The sequence below is a fragment of the Callospermophilus lateralis genome, chromosome 18 (genome assembly GCF_048772815.1).
Source record: "Callospermophilus lateralis isolate mCalLat2 chromosome 18, mCalLat2.hap1, whole genome shotgun sequence".
In the NCBI taxonomy this organism is placed as follows: Eukaryota; Metazoa; Chordata; class Mammalia; order Rodentia; family Sciuridae; genus Callospermophilus; species Callospermophilus lateralis.
Window position 1 is genome coordinate 14,041,637 of NC_135322.1, and position 19,572 is coordinate 14,061,208.

The window sequence follows — 19,572 nt, forward strand, 5'->3', positions numbered from 1 at the left end:
GCTCTCTCCCTTGTGGTTACTTAAGGTCACGCGGGCGCATAGACACTCATTACCCAGTGTCACACTCACACACCCACAGTGTCCTCCCTCACTTCTCCCCTTGTTTGTTGTAGGAGACCCTGAGCAATAGTGCAAGTACCACCACTGCAGGCGAGTCTCGGGAGAAGGGGCGTGAGCCCGGAAAGCCTGGTGGGCGGGGCTCGTCGCTCCGCCCCTGCCCCCCGGCGGCTGGAGCGCGGAGGCGGGGCACCGAGCGGCCAGCTCTCCTGACCCCGCCCACTTGCTCCCTTCCAAGCGGGAGGCGTTCCTCCAAGTATAAAGGGCGGTCTGAAAGGGTGGTGCTAGGCGGTAAAAAAAAAAAAAAATCTGCAAGTTGACTCTAGCTTTCCTCCCAGTGGAAGGCGTGGTCTGTTGCTTCCACCCGCCCACCCAATTGCCGGGAGCGGGGGGGAGGGGCAGAGGCGGCCCCTCCGAGCTGGCCCCGCCCTGTCCCTCCGACGGGGAAGGGCGGAGAGTACCGCCCAGCAGTCATAGGGTTCCCGCGCGTCCAGAGTCTCAGGCCTTGCACATCCAGGACCCCCGAAGCATGGCTGTCAAGAAGATCGCGATCTTCGGCGCCACTGGCAGGACCGGGCTCACCACCATGGCGCAGGCGGTGCAAGCAGGCATGAGCCGGGGCGGGAGGGGGAGTCAAGGGTACACCCGGAGAGCACTAGGAAGAGACATCGTGGGGCTGGAGCCGGGCAGAGGCTGGTTGGGGTCCTCAGTGTCCCAACCAAGTGTGTGAAGCTTCAGGGAGCGAAACAAGTTTGGGGGTGCCGGGGCAGAAATGGGTGAAACTGTGATATTCAGTTTTATGTGAGTCCAAGGCATAGAAATGGGCTATGGGAGCCTAGGGGACTCCAGTGACAGAGTAAATCCAGAAACTCTTATGAAATGTGATTGTGGTTGTGGTTGTGATTGTCATTAGCACACCCAGAGGGGGTTACTAAGTTAGCAAAGGCTTGCTGCCTAGCAGTGCCTTCTCACTACATGAGTTAAATCCAGGCAGCCCTCATTTTGGAGGGGGAACTTGTATTCCCTGCCTCCCTTGACAGATGAGAAAACTGAGGCCCAGAAATTCTGCCCCAATACCACAGCTGGTGAGTGGCAGTGCTGGGATTTGAACCTAGTTCATAGGCACCAAAAATGTCCATGGGCTTTGGGCTTGGACACCAGAGCTGGAAATAGGAAAGTTTAGGAGGCAGGTTGCTGTGAGCACCTAACAGTAAGAGGTCAAAGAGACATGAGTGAGTCAAGACTAGTCAAGACTAGAGCACTAGTCCTAGGTAAGTCACCAAAGGTTGAAAGTTCAGAGTTGCTCCAGAAGAGGGTGCAGGATCCTCGCATCTTCTGCCTCTCCAGCCCAGAGTTTACCCTCTTCCTGCTGGGCCTGGGACTTCAAGATATAGAGCCCCACCCCTGCAAACATTGGTGACTCTGAAGATATTGACTATCTGCACGACCCAAAAGGGTGGAGGCCACCAGAATCCCAGCCCAGCCCTCCTTTGGGACTCTTCTGAAACAGTTCCTCATTAGGCAGGCTTCCCCCCGCCCCCACCTTGTGAGGATCTTGACTTGTGGGGAGGGAGACCAGTAAAAACCCATTTGCTGATCAGCATTTCTAGGATAGGCTGGGGAAGGAAGAGGGAGAAGTTGAGAAGTGCTGAGTCATCCCGAATATCTGGATTTCCATGTTTCCTTCACCTTTAATCCCCAATACCACTGGGGCCCGCTTGCCCACCCTGCTGGTCACGACTGGAACTGCACCCAGGGGAATGGGAGTTGAAGTCTAGGGGAGACCCTGACCTAAAATTGAATTGAGATTTTATTTATCTCAGTGTAATTCAAGCAAGGTCAAGATTCCTGACAAGCCTAAACTAGCGTCATCCTGCCTACTTTCAGGAGTCAACACCTGTGTGACACTAAACACCTGTGTGACCGTATGCTTTGTCATCTAGAACTGTGTGCCTAGATATCTATAAAGTGGGGATGAAATTAGTAGTATTTGCCTTGGGTCACTTACAATGATTAAAGTAGATACTATATGGGAAGTGCTTTGAACAGTAGCCATTGAGCAGTTGGTGATCAATAAATATCCTTTGGCTGATTCTGTTTCCGTTATAGCCTAGCTCTGAATTCTTTAGGCTCTGGGTCAGACTTGCTTATGTATAAAATTTTACCTTCTCTACCTACTAGCTGTGTGGCCTTGGCCCAGTTACCTAAAATGATGTTTCAGTTTCCTATCCTCAGAATAGGCATGATAATAGCTACTTTGTAGAATTGTAATCTGGTACTTGTCAAACTGTAGGTCATATAAGTTTTGAAATATATAAAAGTTCCAACAGTATCAAAATGTATCACATATTGTTAGCTTTGTGAAAGTTTTGTTTTAATTATATATGTGTGCACTGGGTTAGGCAGTGAAATCCATTTTATACTAAAGATTGAGATCAAAACGCTTTAAAGGGGCTTGACCTCTGGAACTTATTCTCATAATCAGGGGGAAAATGTGTATTTCTATATATACATGTATAAATATATTTACATGCAAATGTATATAATTATGCATGTTATGTTTAAAGAGAGTGATAAAGCAAAAGCAAAATGAAGAATCTGGGTCTTGAAACTTCTTTATAGGTCATTTATTTCAAAATAAAATTAACAGAAAAATGTAAATAGGGAAGGGATTTATATATATATATATATATATATATATATATATATATATATATATTTTTAAAGGCTTGGAAATAACTAATGAACACTCTTGGGTTTTTTGGGGGGGAGTGGGGGGTACCGAGGATTGAACTCAGGGACACTCCACCACTCAATCACATCTCCAGCCTCATTTTGTATTTATTTGGAGAAAGGGTCTCACTGAGTTGCTTAGGGCCTCACTGAGTTGCTGAGGCTGGCTTTGAACTCACCATCCTCCTGCCTCAGCCTCCCAAGCTGCTGGGATTACAGGCATGTGCCACCAAGCCTGGGTCTTGTTCTTTATAAAGGGTAAAATGTGTGAATCCATTCTATTTGATATGGTAGCTACTGGCCACATCTGGCCCTTTAAATTTAAATGTGAGCTATGAGGCTGAGACAGGAGGATCACAAGTCAAGTTCTGAGATTCTGTAGTGAGATTCTGTCTCAAAATAAAATTAAACACTGGATTGTGACTTAGTGATAGAGCACTCCTGGATTCAATCCCCAGTACCACAAAAAGAAAAGATACATGTGAATTAAGTTATTAAGTTTTTAAAAAATTGTATGGTGCGGGGGACTTAAAAATTCTTTTTTAAAAAAATACCCCATTTATCTATTCATTCATAGAAGGAATGTAGCACAGCCCTTGGCATTTTGGGGGATCTTTATGAGTATTGCCACTCATCACTAATAATGTCAAAATCCACAGGGACCCTTATGCTGTGCCTGTGTTCAAAGTTCTCAGGATTGGGAGGACGTGTCTGGGTCTGTTTGGGTTTCTCTAACAAATACCTTAACTATGTGATCATAAACAACAAAAGTACATTTTGCACAGTTCTGGAGGCTGGAAATTCAATATCAAGGCCCTGCTGGTGCCTGATAAGGGCCAGCCGTCTCATAGCTGAGTCTTCACAGGGTGCAAGGGGCTTGCTAGCTCTCTGAGGTCTCTGATATGGGCACGATTCTAATTCATGAGAGCAGTACCTCCCAAGGCCCCCTTCTAATATCATCACCTTGGTGATCAGGTGCATTTTGGAGGAAAACAGAAACATTCAGACTATAACAACATGTTTCTCAAAAAGATATGTGCAGCTGGGCATGTTGGTACAAACCTGTAATCCCAGTGACTCGGGAGGCTGAGGCAAGAAGATCACAAGTTATCACAAGTTCAAGGCCAGACTTTGCAACTCAGACATAATTCAGTGGGACCCTGTCAGACCCTGTCTCAAAATAAAAAGTATGAAGAGCTGGGGATGTGGCTCAGAACACCCTTAGGTTCAATCCCCAGTATCAAAAAAAAAAAAAATTAAAAATATAAAAGATATATGCCCATCTGCAATGATGACATGTGCCTGTAATCCCAGCAACCCAGGAGGCTGAGGCAGGAGGATCGCAAGATTAAGGCCAGACTCTGTAACTTAGCAAGACCCTGTCTCAAAATAAAAAGGGGATAGGGGTGTTATCTTAGTGGTAGAGTGCCCCTCAATAAGTACTTTAAAAAAAGAAAGAAAAAGATATACGCACAACTTACTGTAACGGGGGTTCACTTGATGCTTTGACTATATCCCTTATGGCTTTGAAACTTACATTTTTTTTTTCTCAGCCTTTTTCTCTCTGATTTTCTCCTTCCTGATCTTCTTTTCCCTGATCTTCTCTTTCCTCTCTAATCTCATTTTCTCTGAATTACCTCTTTTAAAAAAATAAAAAAAAAAAAAACCCTGTTCCTGCTGATGGGCAGAATCACAATCTTTGGGACAGGAGTCCCCTCTGTTTCTCCTTTGCTAGCAAAGCAATAAACCGTCTTTTTTTCTTCTCAAAACCATATCCTTGTTGTTGGATTGGCTTCAGAGACAAAGACTGAGCTTTTGGCAGCATTACAAGGTTTCTGCATTTCCTTATTTTGTGTGGTGCTGGGGATTGGACCCAGGCAGTTAGGCAATGCCCACATTGGCTCCCGGCAAACCCCTGCTGCTCTCCTGTGTGTTATTCCTTTGTGAAAAGGGGGTCGTGGAGGACGGGTTTGCTGGGTGGGGTGCTCTCATTTCAGAGACCAAGAAGTCGAGTTTGAACCTGGGTCCCTGGGACGATAAAGCCTGAGTTTTCCTGTTTGTAAAAGGTCAGGGCGGTGGCAGTGAACTCGCAGGGCCCTTGGTTTACTGCAGGTCAGCAGAGGGAGAGCCAGGACAGAGGAAGCACAAGTGGCGGGGGGACCTGGGGAAAGCGGGTGAAGGGTGTCCCAGCAGAGGGATGATGTGTGCAAAGCCAGGAGGTGTGTGTGTGGGGGAGAGCAGCAGGTTGTGTTTGCGGAACTGAAAGAAATGCAGTGGTTCCCTGGAGGGGAGGAAAGGTCAGAACCTGAGAGCCCTGAGGCCATCACAAGTCTCTATTGTGGGCTTCAGGGCGGGTCCTGGGAGGCCTCTGAGCAGAGGCTCTTGGAGATGTCTGGAAAGTTGTGACTGCCCTGTGGAATGTGGTTGTGGGGAGCAGGCCAGGGCCCAGGAGCCTGAAGAAGACCCTGGAAAGGGCCAGGAACAAGACTCAGGGCTGGTCCAGGCCAAGGGGTAAAACTGTGGGATGATCAAAAGGCCTGACAGCAAACAATCAGATGATGCTTATTTCAGTGTTCAGTGCTAAACTTTTGGTTAATTTTGTCTTGGTTTTGCCTTTGTGGATTTTGTTTTAGTTTTGAGGTACCAGAGATTGAACCCAGGGGTGCTTAACCACTGAGCTGCATTCCCAGCCTTTATTTTTGTTTTGAGACAGGATCTTACTAAGCATTTTTTTTGTGTGTGTGTATGATGCTGGGGATTGAACCCAGGGCCTTGTGCATGTGCAGCAAGCACTCTACCAACTGAGCTGTATCCCCAGCCCTCACTAAGTTGTTTAAGGCCTTGCTAAATTGCAGGCTGGCTTTGAACTTGTGATCCTCCTGCCTCAGCCTCCCAAATGGCTGGGATTATAGGTGTGTGCCACTACACCCGGCACTTTTACATGTTTAACAGCACTATAGAGCCATAATTCACACACTATGTAATCCAGCCCTTTAAAATATACCATTCCGTGGTTCTCAGCATATTCAGAGTTGCGCAAGTATTCTCATAATCAGTTTAAAACATTTTGACACTGGGCACAATGGTGCACTCCTATAATCCCAGTGTCTCAGGAGGCTGAGGCAGGAGGATCGAAATTTCAAAGTCAGCTTCAGTAACTTAACAAGGCCCTAAGCAACTTAGCAAGACCCTGTCTCAAAATAAAAAGGGGACAGGGATTGTGGCTCAGTGGCAGAGTACTTGCCTAGCACATGTGAGGCCACTGTGTTCCATAGTCAGCACCACATTAAAATAAATAAATAAAATAAAATAAAGGTATTGTATCCATGTAGTACTAAAAATATATATTTTAAAATTTTTAGCTATAGATGGACACAAACTTTTATTTATTTATTTTTTTGTGGTGCTGAGGCTTGAACCCAGTGCCTCACACGTGCTAGGCACGTGCTCTACCACTGAGTCATAACCCCAGCCTCTACTACAATCCCCAGTACCAAAAAAAAAAAAGAACATTTTTGTCATCCCCAAAATAAACCCTATTTTCCAGCCCAACCCCTCTCCCAGCCCTAGGGAAGCACTTCCTTGCTTCTGTTTTTATGGATTTGCTGTTCTAAACATTTAATATTAATGGAATCATATAATATTGGTTCTCTTTTTAATGTTTTATTTTGGATATTGATGAACCTTTATTTTATTTATTTATTTATATGCAGTGCTGAGAATCGAACCCAGTGCCTCACACATGCTAGGCAAGAGCTCTACCACTGAGCCACGACCCCAACCCCATGATGAGGGTTCTTTGTGACTGTCATCTCTCACTTGGGGAAAAAAAAAATTTTTTTTTCTCAAGGTGCTTCTGTGTTGAAGCATATCATTCATTTACGTTGCCCAGTGATACTGCATTCATCCGTTAAGCAGTTGATAGATGTTAGGAATGATACTACTATAAACATACATGTGCAAGTTTTTGTGTGAAAAGCATGTTTTCGTGTTGCCTGGGCATACATCTGAGAATGCTGGGTCATATGGTACCGCTGGGTTTTATCTTTTGGAGACCTGCCAGGCAGATTGCCAAAGCAGCTGCACCCTTCTTTGTGGCCATCGGCAGTGTTTGAGGTTCATTTCCTCGCACGATCGTGGGCGTTTATCTCTATATTCTCCCCATGCGAGTGCGTGTGAAGTGATATCTCATTGTGGCTCTGATTATTTGCATTCCATGATGGCTAATGGGATTGAACCTATTTTCCTGGGCTTGTTGGCCATTTGTGCATCTTATTCAAAGGATGTAGTGTATATTTTTAGTTGACTCATTTATGTTTTTAACATTGTGTTATAAAAGTTCTTTTATATAAATGCAAGTCCCTTATCAGATAGGCTTACAAAATTTTTCTCCCATTCTGTAGGTTGTATTTTTACTTTCTTACTTTTTAAAATGTTTTTCTTGGTTGTTGATAGATCTTTATTTTATTTATTTATATGTGGTGCTGAGACTCGAACCCAGTGCCTCACACATGCCAGGCAAGTGCACTACCGCTGAGCCACTTGATGGTTTCTTTTGAGGGACAAAAGGTCTTAATTTTGATGATTTGCCATTTATCTGGTTTTGCATTTGTTGGCTGTGTTTTTGGTGTGGTGGTGTGTGCTTGTAATCTCAGCTACTCAAGAGACTGGGGCTGGTGGATCGCTTGAACCCAGAAGTTTGGAGCTTAGTAAGACCTTGTCTCAAAGAGAGAATAGAGAAAGGGAGGGAAGGAAGGAGGGAGGGGAAAAAGGAACAACTGTCTAGGGGCTGGGGCTGGGACTCAGCGGAAGAGCGCTCGCCTAGAACGAGTGAGGCCCTGGGTTCGATCCTCGACACCACATAAACATAAAATTTAAAAAATAAAGGTATTGTGTCCAACTACAACTAAAAAAAATAAAATATAAAAAGAAAAAGAAACAATTGTCTAATCCAAAGGAAGGGGCCTGGGACAAGATCTAGTCCTGAAGGGCGTGCCCCAAGACCCACTCCCTTCAACTGGGTCCCATCTCCCCCAGTTTCTACCACCTCCCAATAATGCCATCAAATTATGAATCTATCCTTTTACAAGAGCAGTAATGACAATCCCAGTGGCTCTCTAGGCAGAGGATTTTGAGTTCAAAGCCAGCCTTAGCAACTTAGCAAGACTCTGTTGCAAAATAAAATATGAAAAAGGGATGGGGGTGTGGCTCAGTGGTTAAGTGCCACTGGGTTCAAAGGAAAAAAAAAAAAAAAAAGAACAGTAAGCCCATCGTGGGGACCCTGCCCTCCTGGCCTCATCTAAACCCAATTGCCTCCCCAAAACCTTACCTCCAACATGAACTGGAGAGGTCACAAACATTCAGAGATCATGACTAATCATTTCATTTTAAAAATATAACCATAACAATACACCAAAACATTAAGTTCCTTTGCCACTATTAAAACAAAGGAAGAAATATGTTAGTTGTGAACTTTTAAAAAGTGTGTGTGTGTGTGTGTGTGTGTATTTATTGGGGTCTAGGGAGACAGAGTTAGCCAAAATTCTTTTGGGAGGGGACATACTGAGGTGATATTCAAATTTTTTTTTTACATTGATCAATAATATGTTTATCACGACCCTTAAAATAGGATTTAATAATGTTTGGAATTTTTTTCCAAATGATAAGATCAGTTACAGTCCTGTAGAATGTCTTGTTTTGATCACATACAGTACTGATTTGAATTCTTTGTTTAATTCTAATTTGTTATATATGACAGAACACATAACAGATCACATTGCACACATAGAGCACAAATTTTCATTTGTCTGGTTGTGTAAAAAGTAGGTTCACACTATTCATGTCTTCATACATGTACATTAATGAGCACTAAAGGAAGGCTGGGCCTCCACAAGTGAGGCCAGGGTCTGGGTCCAGTCTCAACACTGGTCACTTTTGGGGCAACATAGAGCAGTGCCCTGCCAGACATCAGCCCCTTCTGTGCTGGAGGGTGGGGGGTGTGGGGTGCGGGGAGCCTCTGGGTGAAGATTGTTTGTATGAGGGCATGAAGGCAACGCCCACAACTAGCTGGACATCAACTGTGAATGAACAAGCAAAAATGTTTGAAAATCACTGCCCCAGAACAGGGGACCTGGGGGATGAACTTGGGGGCTCATGGCACCCTCCAGGGCCCAGCACCTGGAGCCCGAGCGCCAGCCCGCAAGCCCACTGACCTGCCTCTCTTCTCCCTTTGCCCACAGGTTATGAGGTGACTGTGCTGGTTCGGGACACCTCCAGGCTGCCATCGGAGGGGCCCCAGCCAAACCATGTGATAGTTGGTGACGTTCGTCAGGCAGCTGACGTGGACAAGACCATAGCCGGGCAGGATGCTGTCATCGTGCTACTGGGCACCGGCACTGATCTCAGTACTGAGCCCCCCCTCTGTCCACGGCCTCTTCCTGTACCTCGACCCCCGGCACCACTCCCGCCCCCAGCCCCACCCCTGCCACCTCTGCCACCACCGCCGCCACCGCCCACCAGTGACAGCCACTCTCTGTCCCCTCTAAGGTCCCACTACAGTGATGTCTGAGGGCGCCCGGAACATTGTGGCGGCCATGAAGGCTCATGGAGTGGACAAGGTCGTGGCCTGCACCTCGGGTGGGTGGTGGTGTCACGGAGGGGGGCTGAACTAGAGGGCGGGGACTGGACGGGCCCTCTGAAAGGTGACATTGAAGCTGTTCTAAGTTGCCATGCTTTGTGCCGTGACCTTGCTGAATGATACTGTGGACACAGTGGTGACCCACACAGTCCTGGACTTTGCAGTTGCAGGACCCCAGATGGGAGAGAGGTGGTAAACTGTTCATGGTCACGCTGACATCCCAGATGAACAGGGCGGGAGGGAGAAGGAACAGGCAGAGGGTCAGGGCCAGACCAAGAGAAGCCTGAGGGAACTCTGGGAGCCCAAGGAGATGGCCCAGGAAAGGTTGCAGAATGGCAGAGCATGGCTGCACACCGGCTCCCAGTTATGGGGAGGGATGGACCTTAAACCAATAGTTGTCCTAAGGGGTTGGGGATTTGGCCGAGTTCTTGCCTAGCATGCGTAGGGCCTGGGTTCTGCCCCAGCACCACAAAATAGTAATAATAACAACAACAACAACAATAATAGTTGTCCTGAGTAATAAAAAAAGAAGGTTACAGGGTGCATAACAAGAACAATTAATGCTGAGACAGAAAGAGAATCACAAGTACAAGGCCAGCCTCAGCAACTTAGGGAGACCCTGTCTCAAAATACAAAAAAAATACAAAGGGCTGGGGATGTAGCTCCATGATAAAGCACCCCTGGGTTTAATCTCCAGCGCAAAAAAAAAAATTAAAGAGCAATTAATGCTAGCAGTATTTATTGAGCACTTACTGGATGCTAGATGCTTAAGAGATAAAGCCACTTAATCTTTGCAAAATTCCTTTGGGTGCTTATACACAAAGTGGCACATAGTAGGTGCTTAGGAGATGCCAGCTATTGTTATTATCGTCTCCCTGGCATAGCTCAGGAGCCATGGCACAGGAAGGCCATCTGGCTGGATCACCTAAGTTTACATATCTGTGGCCGGCAGAGCAGGGAGGGGCACCTGGCTCCTGTCTCCACAGTCCACCCCCCTCACCTGTGTTTCATCCCACAGATGGCCTCCTGGGAAGGGAAGTGGCGCAAGGGCAGGCTGTGTGGTGGGGGAATGGTTCTCCAGGCAGCAGGGGCAGCAAGCCCAAAGCCCTGGCAGCCATGCCCAGCAGGAGGGCAGGAGGCAAAATCATTTATGTCTTTTTTTCCTTCAAGCTTTGAAATGGAGAAATAATCCCAGACCTGTAATTTTAGAATGGTCTGCTCTTGATTTCTCTCTCTCTCTCTCCCCCTCCCCCTTTTCTTTGTGTTTGTGTGTCCTCGTGCCCACATGCACAGGCAACTTGAGATGAGGTCACATGATGTTGCCCAGACCAGTCTCGAACTCCTGGGCTCAAGTGACCTTCCAGCCTCAGCCTCCCAAATAGCTGGTTCTTCAAGCCCATGCCACCACATCTATCTTCCATATTTATTATTATTATAAATTTCTATTTTTGGTACTGGGGATTAAGTCCAGGGCTTCTCGCATGCTAGTCAAAGGCTCTACTCCTGAGCTACATCCTCCACCCTTTATTTTATTTTACTTTAAGGCAGGATCTCACCAAATTGCACAAGCTGGCCTCAAACTTGCAATATTCCTACCTCAACCTACTGGGATTATTGGTTCCATCAAGATTACCATCATGCCTGGCATATAAAAAAATTCAAACAAAAAAAAACCACAAAATAATAGAATGAATACTTATATTGCTGCCACCTCCATTCAAAAATTGCTGATATTGCCAGGCACAGTAGAGCACACCTGCAATCCCAGCAACTTGGGAGGCTGAAGCAGGAAGATCAAAAGTCCCAAGGCTAGCCTGGACAACTTAGCAAGATCCTATCTCAAAAGAAAATGTTATAAGGGTTGATGTAGCTCCATGGTAGAGTGCTGGCCTAGCATGTGTGGGGCCCTGGGATCAATCCCTAGTACTGCCAAGAAAATTGTTAAAATTTATCACAATTGGTTTATCTGTGTACAAATAAATGTACACAAGTATTTTTGTTTTTCTTTTCCCAAACTATTTGGTGTGGAGTTACATGACCAGGAAGCCCTTCAGCAACTCCTAAGAAAGGGACTTTGTCTTCTAGAACACAATGCTGTTGTCCTAGCCAAGTAAATCAACTCTAGGCCTCTTCTAGTCCCTAAATCTTAGAGTCAAATATTCCCTCCGGGTTCAAGTTTCATAATTAGAAAGACCCTTGTCCTCTTAGGAGCTGGAGTTAATCCATCACAGTTTGGGGAGAGTTGTTTTCTAAGGAGGTTTCTGAGAGGATTAGAAAGAAACCCAGGGTAAAAGACTGGACTTGTGGTTGCTCCCTGGGAGAGGCTGTTCTCAATGCTGAATGAAGAGGGAGGCCCTTATGTGTGTGTGGCCTTGGGACTTGGTTTCCTCATCTGTAAAGAGGGACTCATGCTGTCCATGAACCAATGGGACAATCACAGTAACCAGCGACTGAGTTTTGCTCTCTATCAGACCTCATCATAACCATTTGCATTAACTCCAACACTTTTTCCTTTTGGTCCTTGGAATGGAACCCAGGGCTTTGTACATGCTAAGCACCTGCTCTGCTACTGAGCAGCGTCCCCAGCCCCAACTCAATCTTCTATCATCCCAGTTTACACATGAAGAAACAGGCAGCTGGCCAGCGGGAGACCGAGAACTTCAACCCAGACCGAACCGAGCTCTTAATCATCTTACCAAACTGCTCCTAAAGCATTTAGCTTGGGGGTGGCCTACACCTGTAATCCCATCTGCTCGGGAGGCTGAGGCACTGAGGCAGGAGGATCATGAGTTCAAAGCCAGCCATAGCAACTTAGTAAGACCCGGTCTCTAAATAAAATATAAAAAGGAGCTGAGGATGTGGGTCCGTGGTTGAGTGGCCCTGGATTTAATCCCCAGTACAAAGCAACAAACAAACATTTAGCAGGGTTGGGACGTGGTTAGTATTTTATAAATGTGAGCCTCAGCTAGGCTATGGAATGCCTTCAAATATATGTACTGAGCACCTGCAGGGTTCCAGGCCCTTCTAAGGGCTGGGAATGGGACAGTGAACATGACAAAGTCCCTGTCTGTGGAACTAGCTTTCAAGGGAGGGAGGGAGATGGTATATTAGGCCCAAGGGTGACTTTGGTGTGAAAGCTGGGAAGGACACCAGGGGGAAAAGAACAGGCAGAGTAAAGGGGGTGGTCGGTAGGGCGGGTTGCAATTTTAAATAGGCTGGTCAGGGAAAGTTGCTCTGAGAGGCGACCTTTAACCAATGTGTGCAAGGAAAAGCAGGGAGAGGGAATCGCACCGGGGCAGAGGGACCAGCCCTTGCAAAGGCTGCCGGGTGGAGCGTGGCTGGCACAGGCCAGCTGGAAGGGAAATGCTGGGCGGTGATGTCAGGGAGTTGATGGGGCCAGATCAGCTGGGGACTCTGGGCTGAACCTGATGAGGACTTGGCTCTCACCCTGAGTGAGATCCACAGACAGGACCTGACTCAGGTGTTCATTGGCTCCCTTGGCTGGGAGGATGGGAGTCAGGGACAAGGAGACCAGAGAAGAACGGGAGGTCACAGTGGATAGGACCAGGAGGGGTGGGGAGAGGTCAGATTTAGAATCTCTGTGATCTGCAGACTGCTCGTGCTCGTACCTGGGGTTTGAGAGGCGGCTGAAGAGATCTCACCTTTGCAACTCACTGTAAGGCTGCAGTGAGCCACTGTAGCATTTTGTCCTGGCCCCAAGTCAAAACATCACAGGCTGACCCTGCCCTGTGTCTCCCCATCAGCCTTCCTGCTATGGGACCCAGCCAAGGTGCCCCCACGACTACAGGACGTGACCGATGACCACATCCGGATGCACAAAGTGCTGCAGGAGTCAGGCCTGAAATACGTGGCCGTGATGCCACCACACATAGGTGAGTGGAGCTGGGACCCAGCAGCCCTGTCACTGCCAGCTTGTTCCCATCTGCCCTCTGGAGAGATCTACAAGGCCTTCCTTGGCAATTGCACATCATAAAATTCCCAGTTCAGCTGGGTCTGGTGGCTCATGTCTGTATCCCAGTGACTTGGGAGGCTGAGGCAGGAGAATCTCAAGTTCAAAGCCAGCCTCAGTAATTTAGCAAGGCCCTAAGCAACTCAGTGAGACTCTGTCTCTAAATAAAATACAAAAAAAGAGCTGGGGATATGATTCAGTGGTTGAATGCCCTTGAGTTCAGTCCCAGTACCAAAAAAAAAAAAGAAAGGGCTGAGGATGTGGCTCAGTTTTGATCGAACCCTGGATTCAATCCCGGGTACCAAAAAAAAAAAAAAAAAAGGAAGAAGAAAGAAAGAAATTCTATTTCATATCCAGGTGCCCCTCCAAAAAACAACAACAAAAAAAAAGGCAAACATGCTTCCTACCCTTCTCTGCCTTCCCTGCTTTACTTAATCTCCCTTCTTAATCTCTGACATGCTGTTATCTCTGCTTAACAAAACATCTGAATGTAGAAATGTGAAACCACTACTATTGTTTATGGTGACTGTAACCCACTACTGGGAGGTAACTAGGCTCAATGGGTGGCTCTTTCTTGGGAGTCTCAAGTAGTGCTGTGGTCATATGGTGGCTGGGCCTAGTGTCAAGTGGAAGGCTTCCTCATAGATATGTCTGCTGGTTGATGCAGACATCAGCTGGATACTTTCAGGTGGCCTCCCCATGTGGCCAGGACTTCCTCACACCATGGTAGCTGGGTCCCCAAGGTAAGAGTCTCTGGAGGGGCCTTATGGAAGCCACATCATCTTTATGGCCTGGTATCAAAAGCCCCTTAGTGCTACTTCCAATGCATGTTGTTGATTAGAAGCAAGTTATTGCACTTGCTTAGCATGCCCAAGACCCTAGGTTCAATCCTCAGCACCCAGGGCCAGAGGGTGGGTGACACACAAGTTATGAGGGCTGACCTAAATCAAGGAGATGGGACTTAAACTTACCACACGTAGAAGATATATGCTTTCTTTATCTTATTGAGTATGTGTCTCCCTCACTGGAATGTCAGCTTTTGACAGCAGAGGGGTTTTTGTTTGTGGTGCTGGGATGGAACCCAGGGCCTTGCACCTGTTGGTCTGTACCACTGACTACACCCCCCACCCAAAGTAGGGGTTTTGTCTTGTTTGGATCACAGCTGTGTTCCTAACGCCTAATACAAAGCCTGGCATGTTGTAGGTGCTTAGTAGTTGTCAGATGAACTAAACACACTTGTGGTCATGTTGTAGAGCATGTTGGTCAACTTTTCATCACTGTGACCAAATACCTGAGAAAAGCAATTGAAAGAAGGAAAGGTTCATTTTGGCTGAGGGTTTCAGAGATTTCAGTGCATGGTCCACTGAATCCTTTATTTATATGCCTGTAAAGAGGCAGACATATCATGGCAGAGGAAAGCTGCTCAACTCATGACAGCCATCAACTCATGACAGCCAGGAAGGAGAAAGAGAGAGAGAGAGAGAGAGAGAGAGAGAGAGAGAGAGAGAATGGGGCTGGGGACAAATATATGCTTCCATCCAGGATGGTGGCACATACCTATAAGCTTAACTGCTCTGGAGGCTAACATAGGAGGTTCACAAGTTCAAGTACAGACTCAGCAACTTAGTGAGACCCTTTCTCAAAATAAAAAATAAAAGGGATGGGAAAGGAAGGTCAGGGGTAGAGAGCCCTGGGTTTAATCCCTAGGAGCTAAAAAAGAGAGAGAGAAAAAAAAAGGAATAAACTAGACCCCTCCAGATCTTGTCCTAGTGACATCCTTCCTCCAAGTAGACCCCTCCCAAAGTCTCTACCATCTCTCAGTAATGGCATCAAGTTATGAATCTAACAATGGATTAACCTCCTGATGGGGTTAGAGCCCTCAAGACTCAGTCACCTTCTTGAAGGCCCCACCTCAGCACACTGCTGCTCTGGGGACCAAGCCTTCAACATATGAGACTTTGGGGAACATTCCAGGCCCAAATCATAATGAAAAGGAAAAGGTAAAACACAACTGCACCTCTTTTCCCCTTCTCAGGTCTGGAAACCATTCTGAGAGCAGTTAAGTCAGGCCTAGGGAGAGGCTTATTCATTCAACAAATGCCTCTTACCTGTGAATGTGTGCCAGGTGGCATATAAGCGCTGGTGATGTGGTCCCTGTTCTCATGAGGCATACATTTCTCTTGGGGATAGATAAACAATAGAGAGAGAGACAGATGCATTTGTCAATGCCCGGCTCTATTATTCTACTTTTTTTAAAAGAATTAATATTTTTAGTTGTAGATGGGCACAATACCTTTATTTTATTTATTTATTTTTATGTGGTGCTGAGGATCAAACCCAGTGCCTCATACATGCCAGACAAGTGCTTTACCACTGAGCCACAACCCCAGCCCCTATTATTCCACTTCTTGTTTGAAGTGACTACTCAGAGATCATGCCTGAAAAGTAGTTAACACAGAGTAGTATATGTTGGATGTTTTTCATGTGTGTTTGTAGATTTTGTTTTTCTGGTGTAAGTAAAAACTTTTGAACCTCTAGAAATGTTGAAGGCATTAGAGATCCCTTTGTCTAGGTTTATTAGTTAATATATTGCCATGTCCTGAACCTCTCTCTCCATATATATTTTCCCCTAAATATGTGTGTGTGTGTGTGTGTGTGTGTGTGTGTATACATTTCTGAACTATTTGTGAGAAGTTTTCAGCCATGTCATACTTCACTCTTAAATACCTCAACAGGCATCTCCCAAGAAGAAGGATATTTGCATAAGAACTGTTATCACATCTAAGAAAATGGACATTAACTCTTTTAAAAAAATATTTTTAGTTGTAGATGAACACAGTGCCTTTATTTTATTTATGTATTTTTATGTGGTGCTGAGAATAGAACCCAGTACCTTAGATGTGCTAGGGAAGCGCTCTACCACTGAGCCACAACCCCAGCACTCCCCAACATTAACTCTTACATCATTCATTATCCACCCTATTCTCCAATTTCTCCAGTTGTCAGAAAATATCTTTTCAACCTGCCTCTTCTACTCCAAATCAAGATTCAGTTGCATTTCCCCTTTAATCTGAAACAATATCCCCTGCCCTTTAAAAAAAAAAATTCCGTAATATTAAATAAACCAAGTATTATTTTTATTTTTATTTTGAAACATTTATTTGTTTGTTGTGGTACCCTAGGGTGCTCAACACTGAGGTATATTTCCAGTCCTTTTTATTTTTTGAGACAGAATCTTGCTAAATTGGTGATTTCAGGCCTCAGACTTGCAATCCTTCTGCCTCAGCCTCCCATGTAGCTGGGATTTCTGCTGTATGCCACCAAGCCCAGCTCTATTTTTTTTTTTTTTTTGAGGTGGGATCTCACTATGTTGGTTTCCAATTCTTGGGCTCAAGAGATCCTCCCCTCTTGCCCTCCTGACTAGCTAGCACCACAGGCATGCATCATCACACCTGGCTCTTTTAAAATGTCCCATATTCTAGATTTTTCTGATTGTATTCTTTGATACAAATTAGACATTTTTGGCAGGAATGCCACATGGGTGAGTATGTTTTCCTATTGCACATGATTTTAGGCTGCCCCTGCACAGGTGATATCACATATGATCCCTACATTTAGTTGGCTGCTGTCAGATACAATTTTTAATTAACATAATGCAGCCACTAGATGCCCTCTCCAGAGTCAGGTTATGCCTGTCCTCTGTCCCTACTAAGGAAGATCTAGTTGGGCCTAGTAGAGTGTTTCTTGGTATGCACAAGGCCCTGGATTCTATCCCCAGAACTGCAAAGAATAAAGATCTACTTGTACCTCTGGCATGGAACATACCAATTCATTGTCACAGAATGTGTCTCTTCTTCCAGGGCCTGGAAAACACAGAATCATACTTGAGATCTGACACTCAGTCCTCCCAGTGAGGTACAGAGACAGGAAAGCACCCAGAATTGGGGGATCCATAGCAAATCCAGCCTTTACCACTGGAGAGTGACACTTTGCACGCCTGAGAGGTGACTTCCTCTAAGGCTCAGCTGGCCCATTTGTAACTCTAGGTCCCAGCCTGACCTCTGATTTTTCTTTTTCCTCTTAACATTGTCTCTTTTACTTGTTTGCTTTAGTTGCCTTTTTCTAATGCATGTCTGTCTGCTGGGGACAGAGATTCTCATCGGTTTTGTCCCCTACTAGGTGCACTGCACTGGTGCATAATAGGAAAGAAACAAGGAGTTGTTGAACAGATGAAGCAAACCGTACAGATAAGCACCTGCACATGGGAAGTCCCTCTGGGCTGTTGTGCTACCTGGGCAGGGCACAGGTGGCACGGCCAAGGCTTTTGCAGTCATCATGTGCTGGGGGTGGGAAAGGACATTGGCTTCAGCCATCCTGTCTGTCTTTACCTCACAGGGGACCAGCCGCTAACTGGGGCCTACACAGTGACTCTGGATGGACGAGGACCCTCAAGGGTCATCTCCAAACATGACCTGGGCCACTTCATGCTGCGCTGCCTCACTACTGATGAGTATGATGGGCACAGCACCTATCCTTCCCACCAGTACGAGTAGGACCCTGTCCCCATCTAGGAGGATGGTATTCTGGGATATGAGACACAAAGAAAGGAACAATAAAATTTGAGCCAAGAGCTTGAAATTATTCAGACAACCTGACAATGGAACTCTTCCTCTCTCTGCCTGTGAGAATTTCAGTGTCTCTGTGTACAATGTTCTAGGTACTCATTCATTCATTTGTTCAGTAAGAGTTTATCAAGTCCCTTCTCTGTGCCCAGCCCCTGTGCACAGAGGAGGTAGCTAGGACCCCTGCTCTCTCTACTGCCATGTATCTCATAGTGCAGTGAGAAAGACAGCCCTGCCACTGACAGTGACAACCCAGAATGGTCAGAGCTCTGATGCATAAAGTACATGGAACAATGGCATCCCTAAGGGGGTACCTGACCCAGCTTATAGAGCAAGAAAGGTTTTGTGGAAAAGGGATATACGTTCAACCTGAGACCTGGTTTGATAAGACTAATCCAAGAGAAGATTCTAGGGCAGAAGAAATAACAGGAGCAAAGGCCAGGAGGCCAGAAAGCACATAGCTTCTTTGAAGAGTTAAAATTTGTCCCCGACAGTTAATAATACTGCTGCTCTGAGGTGAGAAGGTCAGATACAAGAAGCTGGATCATGGGGGCTAAACTGTGCAAAGTCATTGTAAAAAGTTTGAGCTTTATTCTGAGCTTTCATGCAGGACATGGGTGGGGACAGTGAAATGTGTGTTTTTTAAGGCTTTCTTTGGCTACTGTTTGGAGGTGGATCTGAAGGAGGGGGACAGCCTTGGAGGCTGGGAGAGCTGAACCAAAGCAGGGGCCTTGGGGACAACAGAGAAGGTGGGAGGACCTCTCAGGAGCCTGGATGGACAGTCTATGGGGGAAGGGAGAGAGGACTAATCAACAGGGATTAGTCCACCCCCCCACCCCCACTCCCGCTCACTACCTATTTCCCCACCTCTGTAGCCTAAGAAATCCCTTCCAGGTCTGCACTGCAAGCAGCAAGATGACTTGATTGACAAATTCCAATGCGGAGAACTGACCTGAGGAGTCTTAAACCTCCTCCCTTCTATGGATGGCTAAAGAAAACACCTCCCCTTCCCCTTAGTGAACACTCCTGGAGGGGCTGGGGGATTGCTGGGGCAGACCACAGGAAGCCAGCAGGATTCCATTTCTGCCCTCCCATTTCTCTGTCACATTGCCCAAGCATTTAATGAACTTCCACTGTGTATGAGCTCTGTGGCCTCCCAACAAGATCATTACCGCTGCTCTTTGCTGCCACCTGATACCAGCATACAGGGCCTGGACCCAATCATGGAGCAAGACAGTCTGGCACGCCCCTCCCCCCCCACACACCAGGCCCCACTTTCCAGGGGGGGGGGGCTGCTGTGACAGAACAAACAGTGGGTGACAGAGATAACCCACAGCTCAGACAGTGATGGCCCAGGACTGGGTTGGCAAAAAGGTGGTGGTGGGGGGTGTCACAGGAAACCTTGGGCACCCAAAATTGGCCAGATCTAGCCTATGGGTGAGGACTTCTGGGAGGAGGAAACCTTGGAATTTTTTTTATGTTTTGCTGTACTGGGGATAGAACCCCCGGGGTGCTCCACCACTGCGCTACATTCCCAGCCCTGATTAGTTTTT

The 19,572-nt window shown here is 46.4% G+C and overlaps 1 protein-coding gene across 1 annotated transcript; it reads left to right on the forward strand.

The window, feature by feature from the left end:
• Nucleotides 1–484: 484 nt before the first annotated feature.
• On the forward strand, nt 485–18,047 carry Blvrb (biliverdin reductase B). The gene is made up of 5 exons (XM_076838563.2): nt 485–665; nt 9,030–9,194; nt 9,337–9,426; nt 13,192–13,320; nt 17,793–18,047. The coding sequence occupies exons 1-5, from the start codon at nt 587–589 to the stop codon at nt 17,948–17,950; spliced, it is 621 nt and encodes a 206-aa protein (XP_076694678.1). The 5' UTR covers nt 485–586; the 3' UTR covers nt 17,951–18,047.
• Nucleotides 18,048–19,572: the final 1,525 nt, after the last annotated feature.

Excerpts from the sequence above, each read along its gene's own strand:
- Blvrb (XM_076838563.2), top strand. The coding sequence starts at position 587 with ATGGCTGTCAAGAAGATCGCGATCTTCGGCGCCACTGGCAGGACCGGG. Across the intron at positions 9,427-13,191 it reads GGTCGTGGCCTGCACCTCGG|CCTTCCTGCTATGGGACCCA; the intron begins GTGGGTGGTGGT and ends TCTCCCCATCAG. Across the intron at positions 13,321-17,792 it reads CGTGATGCCACCACACATAG|GGGACCAGCCGCTAACTGGG; the intron begins GTGAGTGGAGCT and ends TTTACCTCACAG.